The 14583-nt window shown below is 29.1% G+C and overlaps 1 protein-coding gene across 3 annotated transcripts in view; it reads left to right on the top strand.

The window, feature by feature from the left end:
- Con (leucine rich repeat protein connectin) overlaps positions 1-14326 on the top strand; it is a 259030-nt gene extending 244704 nt beyond the window's left edge. For all 3 annotated transcript variants that reach the window (XM_083093605.1, XM_083093603.1, XM_083093604.1), the window contains one exon: positions 12027-14326. In XM_083093605.1, coding sequence (XP_082949731.1) covers positions 12027-12269 — 243 coding nt within the window. In that variant the 3' untranslated portion in view covers positions 12270-14326. The remainder of the gene's footprint in view (positions 1-12026) is intronic.
- The last annotated feature ends 257 nt before the right edge of the window (positions 14327-14583 follow it).

Genomic DNA, 14583 nt, shown 5'->3' with positions numbered 1-14583 from the left:
TTGCATCACACTTCTTTAATGATTATTTCAAAGAAAAGCTGTCAAAATAAATCCAATTTTTTATAAATAGAATATAGTTTAAATTTAGTTTATGATAAGTATCTTTCTCATACACACACACGCGCGCGCGCACATATACATAAATATATAAAGCTATAAAATTATAAGAAATGTCTGAAAAACATTACAGATTGAAGGATGTTTCTCTCACGATAAATTGTATCATAAAATAAATTCTTATTAGTTTTCATTGTTAGGTATGACTCAATAGCTGAGTGGTTGCTTATTGAATAAAAAATCCTAGATTCAATTTAAGATCGAATATTACATCATAGGTGCTCCGATATGTTGCCTTTATTGGTTAAGGTTTCTAATTCATGATGACATTTTTCATTCTATGCATGCATTATTACCATTACACTTTCTTTAACTACTGTTACATTATCCAATTAGCTAGTTGACAATAGAATGATAATATGACAATAGGATGATAATTGACAATAGAAAATACTCGAAAAATATAGCTACACTATTGTACTCTAAATATCTTAAAATTATTACTATAAAATTACTACTATAAAATGTAATAATTTATTATTTATATACAAAATATTTTTATACTAAAAACAACTGCTTGTAATATCTAATATTTATATTTCTTATTGAAAGATTATTAAAATATATACATACTTATTCTTAATACAGAATTTAATAAGCTCTACATTTTTTTCATAATTTTCTTTAATTCCTATTTCATTTTAATGTATATGTAAAATATAGTTTGATGGTATGACTTTCATGAACAAAAAATGTATAAGGTATGAGGCGACGAGGTGACTCAATAGCTGAGTGGTTACCTATTGAGTGAGAAATCCTAGATTCAATTTAAGATCCAATATTGCCATAGGTGCTCCGATATGTTCCCTCTACTGGTTAAGGCCTTTAATGCATAATGACATTTTTCATTCTATGCATGCATAGTCAAATAGCAAGTATATCTATGCAGCACATGTAGAGTTTCAGAATGTTTTAAAAATATCATAAAAGTATATATATCTACTAACATATGAGATACATACTCTATGCGATATACTAACAATAAGTTTTTAAAAATGCTATTATGTTCGAGTTTCTCTGCTTTTTAATACATATTGTGAGCTATACTAGAATATCTTCTAGTATATAATAACTACAGAGAATTGAGTGCGTTATAGTATAAGTAATAAACGAACAATTTTTCATTCATCTGGACTTTACTCAAACAATCTGTTTAAATATTCGAAATCCCATGTTAGGATCGTATCAGAAAGTCTCGATTTCTTTTACAGTCTTTCGTTTTTAGTGGAAAAGTTAATTGGTAAAAGTAACGTGTTGCTGCATTTTGTATGCAGGAGCCATAAACTGATACTACCTCTTTAATTTTATTAATCATTTTTTTATGCTTTACATGCGTTCGAAAGAGAAATTTGAACACGAGATAGATACTCCACGTAGCAGTAAAATATGTAGCTAATAATATGTGGACAGTTGCTTTCAGGATATACTCTATGATCATGTGTAATTATAATTATAAGCAGTATAACTCCAAAGACTAATTGAGACCAATGAAATTGACTCATGGCTTTTCTTCGCTATAATCTGTTAATTATCAGCTCTGAAAACTAAGTTATCATTTAAAAAATTAAAAAATATCAAAAAATCTATTGCGCCAGGCGCAAAAATCTACTCTAAAATTTAAAAAAAGGTGAAAAAGTACCAGTAATAAAACCGGCTCGTGATGATAAGATCTTGACTACGCAGTTTCTATAGTGATAGAGATGGTGATTCGTACGAATAGTAATATGATACGATAATGATAGATAAGAATTCGGAGATTAATTATAAAAATTTTCGAACAAAAAAATATAATAAAGAAGTAGATGCAAAATAAAAAATAATAAATATCAAGGCAGGAAATTAAATAATATCGTTTAATATAGTTTAATACGCGATGAATGCGTGAACACAAACTGTGAGTCACCGTAATTGAACGCAAGAATATTGTATTATAGGTGACCAACGGTTACAGATACGGTTGGAGAATTGACCTTGCGGCAACAATTTCTAATAGCGAGTGGCTTATTCGAGTCATGGCAACTATGCGAAATAATAACGCATTTCGATAACTAATTTGCACTCGCTCACGGAACTAAGTACGAAAATTTCAATAATTAAATGGTGTTAGAAATAATTACTCTCGATGATTATAAATATTTAGATTCAATAATAATGACTTTTTGCTCCAAATTTTACTGTACGCTCATAAATATAGAAAGAGCGTGGAAAACAAAGGGAGAGGGAGTGAGGGAGGGGGAGGGAGGGAGGGAGAGAGGGGGGAGAGAGAATATCGATAAGATACTTATAATTTAAACCGTATTCAATATTAATCCTTATTCCATATATATAGGGATCATTTTCGACCCTATCATTTCTAATGATATTGATTAATTAAAAACTAAACTGTATTAAAATTGTCGCTCCCATTTCTAAAAAAAGTCGTGAAATCGAGGAAATAAAAACCAAAAGATATCTACTATCTGCATCAGTTTTTTTGGAATGGCAAATGAGTAAAATTTTTCGACGGCAAAAGGGAGATCTCCCTATACATTTTATGTATACTTCTCATGAAAAAAAAAGGATTTTTATTTTTCTTGTTTTTTCTTGTTTCTTGTTTAGTAAAAAAATAGAATATCTTTCTTTGTAACTGAAAATATGGCACAACGTTTCGTAAAGGAAGCATCTCAGGTTTTTCATTTTTCACATGTATACCTGTATTTTATAAATATTTGTTAAATGTCAACCAATATATATGATTACTTGTAGTAATAACAAAACATGTTTGATACAAATAAAACATATTTTTCATTTACGAGACTATACGTATTTTTCATTTACGAGATTAACTTCAATTTTCTGGAGGCTTGCCCCGGCCCTATCTTAGGGTCCATCCGCCACTGCTATTTGGTACAGTGGGGATTTTAGTATATACTAGAGGGATCTTGGGGGATGTGGTCACTCTACGGCGTTGTGCTTGTCGGTGCCATTTCATACGGAAGGCCAGTCGGAAGCCAGCACCTCCACCGGCACTTATTTGGTCAGCGAGCGACCTTTTCAAGGATCCTCCATGGCAATCGGCATTGCATCCATCGAGCGAGATATCAACATCGCTCTGGAGTCGCATATCACTGTGTTAAAAAACAGCATTAGGTGTGAGGTCTGGATAGCTCAGTGGTCTAGAGCAGTTGCCCGGAAAGCGAAAGACTCGGGTTCGATTCCCGATCCAGCCACTTGCGCCTCACATATTTTTCTAGTCTGCGAATATTGTTTTCTAGCAATTATTCGTTAGGCTGAAAAATGTGTGAATGCTCTCTCCACAGGATATGCGTCAATGCCGTTGCCACGGATGGATTCTGTCGCTCGTTGATCAAATGGGCGTAAAGACACGTCCGACCTCCTCCCACATACATCCCTATCTTTCTCTGGAAAAATTACGACTTTTCATGTCCTACAATTAAGCATGTAATTTTAATTAAATAATATGGAATATTTTTTTATCATTGTTTAAAGCCTCGACTTTCATCTTGAAACTTTCGTTTTGATTCAGATTTGTTTAAAAGTTATAGTCTTTTTCTCATAACGATGAATTTTGAGCATCTCGCTTTATATATTTGCAATAAAAATTTATATATTTATTTTTCAATTTTTTGATATTATATTGAAGCAAATTATTTTGGAGATTTATTATTCTAGTCTTTAAGGGAGTCAAAGAAGCTATATGAATTTTTTGAATATTTTTACTTTTTGGAAAACATATTAAATAAAAATGACCCTCTGTACACTTTGAAGGTACAAAAATAACAATATTTAAATTAAATTTTTCATTCTTTCTTGTTCTCTACACATCCATACTGACATATACACACACATAATTATAATTTCAAATCAGAAATGGATTTGGATTAGATTAGGTTAGAATTTTTTCGGAGTGGAAGTACAAGCGGAAGAGCAAAGACCACGTATTCGGTTAAATATGTAGATATGCAGCTAATGTAGAATTCATGCTCATGAGTTTATTCTCGGAAGCACCGGATGTGAAATCTCGGTTCGCTTTGCGCAAAATGTGGCACTCGCTCAACCAATGAAGCTTCTCTTCCCTCATTTATATATTTATTTTTCAATTCTTTGATATTTTCCCTATAAAGACTTGATATAAAGATGTTTGACTTAATGTATATGTACATGTAGGAATATGTATATAAACTACATCGAATATTTAAAATTTTTTATTGTCAGTTCATGTTTTCGAATCATGATTTTCACAAAACTTTGTTAACAACTTTTTAATAACTAACGAGCGACATTTAAAAATTTCTGCATTAAAAATTTTTGGATTAAAAACTTGAATTATTCGGGATGATAACCTTAATAATATGTATCAAAGTTAAAAGAATTGAATTCTCTTTTATGCATATTTAGCTAATTTACAACTATTTATGCGAAGATAATCTTTTATATTAAGTATAACAAATATATGCATGACATTTCAGAAATTCAAATAGGTTTATGTATCTATCTAAGCGTGTGTACATGTGTGCGTGTGTGTATGCGTGCGTGCGTCTGTGTATCCATGCCTGTACGTATAAACGGAATTTTGTGTGTGTGTAATTTGCGCAAAAAATCTATATATTACAATAATACAATTACCATTTTATGCCAAAAGAATCGGGTGATAAGAAATGCTTCCTTTCAATCTTGCATGTATATATATATATATATATATGATTTTGAATACTGGTAAAAATATTTTTTCTAATAAAATTTTTGTTTTTACATAAGAGCATGTATGAAAAATTGACGAATATTCCAGATTACCTATGAATTAAGGTCATTGGATGTGCATAAACACTTTCTCTATTTTTCTTTAAGATTTTATTACAATTATGTGCGTGCGTGCGTGCATGCGAGTGTGTGTGTGTGTATGTGTGTGTGTGTGTGTGTGTGTGTGTGTGTGTGTGTGTGTGTGTGTGTGTGTGTGTGTGTGTGTGTGTGTGTGTGTGTGTGTGTGTGTGTGTGTGTGTGTGTGTGTGTGCATGTGTGTGTGATATTTAAATATCGCTTTATTTTATATGCAATTTATATAATAAGAGAAAAATCTCTTTTTAATGAATAGGCGTAATGGTTGAAAATATAATAAGTAGATTAGTAGACATATAAATATATAATATTGAAAAGTGTTGATTAAATATTTTAGAGTTCATGTTCGAAATATAGATTTTCTATATTTGTATATTTATAATATTTTGCTCTAACATAAGATATTATAAGATTTTTCTAATGCAAGTTTCCTAGTGTATTGGTTGTTATTGCATAATAAAGTCATTTTAGATTTTCTAATTTTTCTGTAATATGATAATTAAAATTTTTTAAATTTTGTACTAAAAATAATTTATTAAATTTAGATTAAACAATCACCATATGATAAAACCACTTTGGCCATATGATAAAACCACAATTTAAAAATTCAAATATTTCATAAAATGATCTATTATTGAGATATATAATTTTATGGATTTTCAAAGATATAAATCCTTATATGGTATGTAAATATGTATTCTTTCCCAACTTTAACCTTGAAATATGTTGTCAAAATCATAATTTTAAGTAACCAGTCTCGTAATTATTTATTACGAGTTATTAATAAATAAATATTCGATTGTTTAAGTATTTTTTTGGAATAAGAAAATAAAACTGATAAAAATTAAATCTATAATTGTGGCTTATTTAGTTTTATGTAAATTTCCAATTTTTTGCGTGAAGTGAGATCCATTTTATATTTTATGCTTAAAAAGTATTTCCTTTTTTATTATCTATTTATAAACTTTAGCTCTAGGTAATGTGGGGTTATCTCATTTTTACACAAAAAGTCACAAGCTTGTGTAAAAAATTGTACTATTACAAAGGATCCCGCACAAATTTTATCGAAAAGTGGTTTCAGTGAAATTGTCTAAAAGTTGGATATGTTTTAGTTTATGATCTTCTGATCAAAAGTCTCAATGGGCACGATCTTCACAAAATAGTGGATAGATTTTTTGTTATAGACGTTTAAAATGAACAATTAGATTCACGTATGCTGGAGATGTATTCGATATCACATATGAAAATATGCGTGTATGCTGATGTATTCGCGTGTATGCATGAGTCTGTGTGTATATATAGGATATCCTATTTTAATTGTGCACTCCGATTAACATTGCAGAAAGTAGTTGGATGAAAAAATGTCTTATTAGACAAAAGTTGTAGGGTTTGAAGAGGGACATCTGATGGTGATTGTATATGACCTCTATACTTTTACGCGTAATATAATAAGAGGAATCAATTGGTGTGAAGAAAACATATAGTTGTTGTTGTGTTTCTTGTTAGTTTTATATAATTGTCTAAGGCCGTTGTGCCTTATTATTATGTCTTCAATACGCGAACAGTCCGAAGTAGTAATAAAAGATTCAAGCACGTCGTTTATGCTTTGTTCACGTCGACCACACCCATGCTTCTTCGACGGTCCGTCTTTCGGTCGTCTCTTAAGACGTCTTCTTACTGTAGTGTCGTGTGCACAGTCGTGCCGTGTGCATAGTCGTGCCGTACTACGTGCTATGCTATGTGCTATGTCGCCTCTGCGCGTTGTCGTGCGAGCAATCTTGGTCGCGCAGTTCGTCAATCAGTAGCGTAGAGCTTAACGCCTGTCAAAGGGCGCAATATACCCAACAGTTGTTTTAAAAAATATATATATAACTGTTAATTGCAATTACATATTTTTTCTTATTGAGGTTATATCATCAAAAAATGAATATTTTATGAGATACTTTATGTAAAATTAAGAAATTATTTCAAGCCTCATAACTCGAAAAGTGCTTAACAAAAAAATACTTTATTATAGTGTTTTGAAAAGCTCTCGAGATATACTACAAGATTGGGTAATGAAAAATAAGAAGTTCTTTAAAAAAACAAAGTTGAACTCCATATAACTTTAGCACGTTCACTCAAATTTTTGTCTAAAACATTTTTTCATCCGACTATTTTCTGCGATGTTAATCGGGGTGCACAATTAAAATAGGATACCCTGTATATACACACAGACTCATATATACATGCGAATATATCAACATACACGCATATTTCCACGTGTAATATCGAATACATCGCCAACGTACGTGAATCTAATTGTCCGTTTTGAACGTTTGAACAAAAATCTGTTCATATTTTTAAGATCATGCCCATTGAGACTTTTGATCAGGAAGTCAGGAACTAAAACATATCCAACTTTTAGACAATTTCACTGAAACCACTTTTCCATAAGATTTGTGCGGGGTTCTTTCGTGTCGCATTAGAAGAATTAAGGATTTTATTTTGCACGGAAAGTTTTAAACCCATGTGAAGTTTCAGTAAACCTGCATATTAGCGACGACTTCACCAATTTCGATGATCTTGACATATGTTATTAAGGACATATGCCTGTCCCTGTATACATGTCCCTGAGTGACATTCAAAAGATTTTAATCGTCGCTCCTTGTTTATTACAAAATAATAAACAATTAAAAATAGTGACTAACCGATGACATAACAATAATGTAAACCTCATTTTGCGTGGAATACTGAAAATTTATACAAATATGAAATTATACAATAATAGATTGTATAGTTTTTCATTGAAAACAGAGAGCGCTATGGAGTAAACCTCGTTTCATGTAAAAAGTTGAAAACCTATGCGGGATCATTGAACTTATTTTAGGTAAATCTGCATAAACTGCACTCTCAGCAAGAGATGAGATGTAGAATAAACTTTCCTTTATTTTGCAAAGTATATACGTGGATACAGTGGGTTCTGCCCCCCCCCCCCTCTACGAAGGCTCCACTTTCGAAAGATAAAACCTAACTCAAACCTATTTCTGATTTAAAACAAATTTAGTTTTAAAACGGAAATAGGATTGGGTTAGGTTATATTTTCCAGATGTGGAGCCCTCCGTAGGGAGGACGGAATCCACTGTATCTACGCATGTATTTTGCTAGATAAAGGGAAGTTGATTCTAACCCTTTCTTGATTCTCTCCCTCTGAGAATATGCAGTTTATGTAAATTTACCCAAAATAAGTTCACGGGACGATTGAACTTATTTTATAAATAACTGTAATAAACAACGAGCGACAGCTAAAACTTTTTGCAAGTTAATTAGGGACATGTCCTTGACAACATATTTCAAGGTCATCGAAATTGGTGAGGTTGTCGCTAATATGCAGTTTTACCGAAGTTCCTATTTTTATTTACATATTCACTTTTCTATTTTTGATATATGCTTAAATTATGTATGTATACGTATACATAACGTTCAAAAAAAGATGATACCAAATTTTAGTGGTATATAATATTCGTAAAAATGTGTGAGTGAATTGAGGGATTTTAATAAGTAATATTCTACAAACTTTATTTTCGAGTTATAAAGCACTTTCTATTATTAAATAAATTCAATTCTACAGCAGTGTTCGATTTGCTATTCACTTCAACACATTATTCGGTAAACTTTCTTGAAGATCAAACACGTTCAAAGATTCCAGATTATTTTGAATTTGTTGATAATTTTTATTTCCTGTATCAGTTCATCCAATATGTCAACTAATGTGATGTATACCATGCTTTTCAAATGTTCCCGTAAATAAAACTCTAATGGATGTAAATCCGATGAACGAAATAACCATACAACTAGGCTGTCACTTTCATTTTTCTTGAAAACGATTGGTTAAATGTTGTCTAAAAATGAAATGAACAGGGGTAATGCATGACCCACATTTATTAATTTATATAATAGAGGAGTATCTGCCAAAAGTTCAGGGAAGTTATTTTTATAAAAATGAAGACATGCTTTTCCTATCAATATATTAGATAAAATATAAGATCTGATCAGTTGATTTCCAAAAATCATAATCGGCTCTGCGTGTGCGTTCGTAGATGACAGAGAATTGAAAATCGTCAACAAATTTGTTGATATTGCAAACTCATGACGGATGAGTGTACGAGTGGTCGCGTGTAAATACATCATATAATGCATCTATTCGAAATGAATTCTATCTTTAATATTATATCAAATATATAATAAAAAATGTTTTATATGTCGAAAATAAATTATTTTTGGGCTACTTGCTAAGATTTTTTAATTTGTTTTTACGAGTACTATATACTTTTTAAAATTTGGTACCACTTTTTCCAAACATCTTGTGTATATATACATACATACATACACACACACATATATATATACTGGGTGTTAAAAAAGTCTGGACACGGTCGAATATCTCGATAAGGAAGAGTTTTACTAGAAAGTGTTTCAGACAAAAGTTGTATGGTTTCGAGGGGGCCATAAGAGGGCATCATTAGTTTGACCTTGAAGAGTTATTTGAAGGTCACATGAAGGTTACCTTCAATTTCTTAAATGGAATACTATATTTTTTATTGCATATTTTTGTAGCTCATCTCGAGAGCTTTCCAAAACACTATAATTAAGTTAGTTTTCATTAAGTACTTTCCGAGTTATGAGGCTTGAAATCATTTCTTAATTTTACATAAACCGTAAAATATCTTGTAAAATATTCTTTTTTCGATTATTTTACCTTAATACTTTTATGTACGAAATAATGAGATGAATCAATTGGTGTAATGAAAACACATAATTGTTTCGAAAAAAAAAATGTAATTTGCAATTAACAATTACATTTTTTTTCTTAAAAATAACTATGTGTTTTCTTTAGACCAATTGATTCCTCTCATTATTTTGTACATAAAAGTATTAAGGTAAGATAATCGAAAAATGAATATTTTACAAGATATTTTACGGTTCATGTAAAATTAAGAAATGATTTCAAGTCTCATAACTCGAAAAGTACTTAATGAAAACTAACTTAATTATAGTGTTTTGAAAAGCTCTCGAGATGAGTTACAAGAATATGTAGTAAAAAATAGAGAGTTCTATTTAAAAAATCCAACGTGACCTTGCCCTGACCTTGACAACGCCATCCAAGGTCAAACCAATGGTACCTTCTTATGTCCACCTTCAAGCCATACAACTTATATCTGAAACATTTTTCGATTTAATGCAGTGTTTCTGAGATATTCGCGTGTAATGATTAAAATGGTCTACCCTGTATATAATACTTATATATATAATTAAGTAATTAAATTATATATATATATATATATATATATATATATATATATATAATTCAATTACTAATTATGTGTAATAATTACTATAATTACTGACCAATTACTGCAGTAGTTTTATATTACCTTTCCAAAAAGGATAAGATTAAGAATTATCAAATCTGCGCTTCCGTTTAGAAAAACTGATGCGTAGAAAATTTATTTTTTTCATCTAAAAAATATTTATACACAAAGAGATATTATTTCAATGTATATTTTGTTGCTTAAAAATTTATTTTTTCTACAAAAATAATCAGAAAAATGCGTTAATTGGGAATAAAATACTTTTTTATATACTATATGACTTAATTTATTGATGGTAATACTATTTTGATAATAGTTTTAAAAACAATATGCTTAATAAGGCAACATAATTAAAATATAATCAAAAGTACAAAAATAATAGCGCTATTATATTAATTCTCATATTTGTTTTATTGTATTTTAATGTGTGTAATGTCTTGATATTATATGTATAATAAAAACTTGTTTACAGCATAACATTAGTTTTGATTCTCATAGCATTATCATGTTGAAATATTATACATAAATGCCTTACAATTAGTAAAACATAATCGTTATACGTTATTACATATAGATGTAACAATTTTAATGATTATGTAGTATAAGTTTTATTCTCAATCAGTATACTTTTGTGATATTATCACTTTTGTAAGAAAAAATTTTAAAATATATAAAATAACATTATAAAAAAAAGAAGGATAAAGTGACGATCTTAAAATTTGTCGATTTTAATTATTTATATGCTTATAATTGAAAGTAGTTACTATAATTATGGAGTTGAACTCATAAACTAAAAAAAAATTACATACGAGTACTCCACGAGTAATCCACAAAAATACATATTTAATTATATATATTATCTACTTTTCTTGTGAAATATAAGAAAAAAAGTACGAGACATTATTAATTATTATAGCTTTAATGATTGGGATATCAGATCATCATTCATTATTTATTATCTTAGAAAAATTTGTAATTCATCATCTTATTCACTTCATCAGTTTATCTTACATTAGCTTTTTAGAGAGGATTTGCGTAGATTTGCGCCGTTTATTTATCATTTTTTTAAAATAAAATAATCCTACTAAAGCTATCGATTAAACTTATTAAACTTATAAAAAAGCTTGATTAGTTTAGCAAACAATAAGATAGAACCAATAATAAGATCCGATAATCTAAGGTACTCGCAATTGGACTGCTCGCATCCGTTTCGCTATTATATGATATTCATGATTACTCGTGATTTGACGATATCTCTATCTTTTTTGTTATTGTATGATATTTATGATTACTCGTGATTTGACTATCTCTTAAAATAATGTCCATTTCATATCCATCTTGTGTGTTTCGTATATTCCCATCTTTTTCTTTATAAATATAAAAATTTATCTTATACAAGTTAATCAGTACAAGACATTTAAGTAGGATAAGAAAAGAATTATGTTAGTTATTTGAGGATTATATAAATTTAAATCATATATCTCATAAATATCTTATAGATTTAAAAAAATATATTAAACGAAAAGATGTTGCAGATAATATCATTGAAGCTTTGATAATTGAAAGCATCTATCTGTAAACATAATAGTAAAAATAGAAAAGTCCAGATTCAATTTTTCTTGATAAATTTTTCATAATATTAGTACATAAAATTATTTTTTCACCAATAATTTTATATTTGAATTTGCTCATTTATCTATTGATTCCGATTTTGATTTACAGATAAGCGACAAGATGTGCTGTATGAAGCATTTGTTCGAATTAAAGCCGGAGGAATTACCATGCCCGGAGCTTTCGCGGGAAGATTTAATGGCCTCCGAGCAACCATCCAGCCGCCATGAAAATGCACGTGTCGGTTCTTCTGGCTCTAGCTGGTTTAGTTCCGGTTCTATCTCAGTTCAGTCTGGTCAGTCCGTCCTCGCTATCCTCTCATTGTTATTGCTATCTATACTTTTCTCCACATAGAACCAACTATATGTATTCAAGAAAGCAACATAAAGCGTCATTCGGCGTCCCGATATCCCTGAGTGAGCAAAAAGAAAATCGCACATAAATAAAACTGAAATGTATGACAGATGTGTGCATGTGAAAACGTTCGTGTATATGTGTGTGCATATGCACTTACATATGAAAATTAACACTGACTTGAGATGTACCTTCGAGATATCCCAAAGCGCTTGTAATTATTGTTTAATGTATGAAGACTGTCTGAAAAAATTCCCGAGTTAAAAAAATGTCGCACACAAACGTGGTTGCATATCAAATAAAATGTCACTAAGTCATGTCATCTGTCCAAATTACAAAATATGCAGTCGTGTTTATATATAATTTTTAAAGTTCGATAATTTTTTAAATATATTTCATATGTATTTGATATATATATAGTATAAAAGAGTTCATCATTATACAAAATATATTTTATCACATAAACTCTGTAAACAAACCAACTGATAAAATATAAAATATTATTTTCATGATATAATTCACGATACGTTCGCTGTATTTTTAATATATATTTGCTAGTATATCTTATCTCAGAATGATAAGCTTCTATTTAGTTTTATTTTATACAATGTTAGTTTATAAATATGACCTCTCGAACGCGCTTTTGGGCCTTATATTATTGTACGCTTTATCATATTCGTACAATATACATTCCTATATGCATGTTACTGTATGTATAAAAATACTAAATATAGTACAGCCTCTCTCGTTAATTTTGGCTTTCGAAGGAGTAGGAGTATTCTTGCGGAAGATTTTTGGAAAATAAAAATTAATAAATATCTTCTTTTGCGAACTGTTCAATCATCGTGCATTGAGCATGCCACTATGTGATTTGTCCAATATGGTATAAAAGAGATGCGACATTATTCATAATGTGGAGAGATGCGACATTATTCATAATGTGGAGGAGTACCAAAATTAAAGGCATAAAATTTAAAAAAACTCTATTGCAACATGTAACACTGCCATCTCGTTAATATATTACCTTGCATAATACACTGCCATTTAGATTATAGTTATACTCTGGCTGATCTCAACTAATGATATCCTTCAAATACCGAATATAAATATGTAAAATGACATTATGAATTGGCATAATTTACAATAGACATTAAAAAACTAACAATAAGAGCAGTTGATAACAAGTAATAGATTTTTCTAAATATTCATTTATGATTAGAATAATATTCATTCCTTTTCTCGCAAGTTTTATTATATCCTAATTTTATTATTATCCTAATTTTAAGACAATTTATCAAAATTTTGATGTTAGTATGCTTTTATTATTTTTTATTAATTATTATATTTATTAGTCTTTTTTCAATCTTTTATAACGTTTTACAGGATGCTGTAAAATATAAACATTGCAAATATAAATGTATGGATAGCTTTAAAATTTTGATATAAATTTACACGACACACTTTTTTCTGCTTCGTTTCTTTTATAACTTTTCATACAGTATTATAAACTAGCAAATATTACGCATTCGGGCGTGTCATTAAATGTTTTGCACGAATTAATACTTTGGTTCATTATATTTTTTTTTGGTTCATATATATTTATAACAATTAATCACGATCTATAATTATTAATGATAGATAAGTAGTTGTGGCCACACTCGCACAATCATAGAATATGGCAATCTCTCCATCAAGAATTAACATTATTATAAAATTTCTGAATAAAATTGGAAAGATGCAATACCATCATAAGCATCAAGATATATTTTTTGCATGAAATTTAATATCATTAATAATTTTAATGTATTTATCGTTAAAAATTAGAAAAACAAAACAACTGAATGATTATTTGAATTATTAACATTAAATTAGTTAAATAGCTTTTTAAAAACGTTGTTTAAAAAAATACTTTTTAAACAATCAGAACAATGCTTTTTGCTCACGTTCACAAACTTATATATAAAATAATTGATTTAATTTTACATTTGTTTATTATATTTTGTTTCTTCTTTTATGTATTTATATATAAAATTGATGTTGTGATTAGTAGAAATTAGAAGAAATATGTATTGTTTATTTTACAAGATATATCTTTTTGCATGAAATAATACATAAAACTAAAACAAATCATTTAAATGCTAAAAGTGTTTAATCATTAATATTAAGCATCATTCTCTTACAAAGTAATAATTGCAAGGTAATTATTTTTGAAATATTTATCGAATAATTTTTCAACAATCAAATCTGCATTTACATATAATAATTTCTTTGTTCCAAATTTAGTTTTTGCGCTTTCCGTGTAAAAATTTAAAAC

Source organism: Camponotus vicinus, unplaced genomic scaffold (assembly GCF_025532165.1).
Source record: "Camponotus vicinus isolate PSW18456_S1 unplaced genomic scaffold, iyCamVici1.0 SCAF_3, whole genome shotgun sequence".
In the NCBI taxonomy this organism is placed as follows: domain Eukaryota; kingdom Metazoa; phylum Arthropoda; class Insecta; order Hymenoptera; family Formicidae; genus Camponotus; species Camponotus vicinus.
The sequence above is the reverse complement of the archived record's forward strand: the minus strand, read 5'-3'. Positions and strand labels throughout refer to the sequence as shown.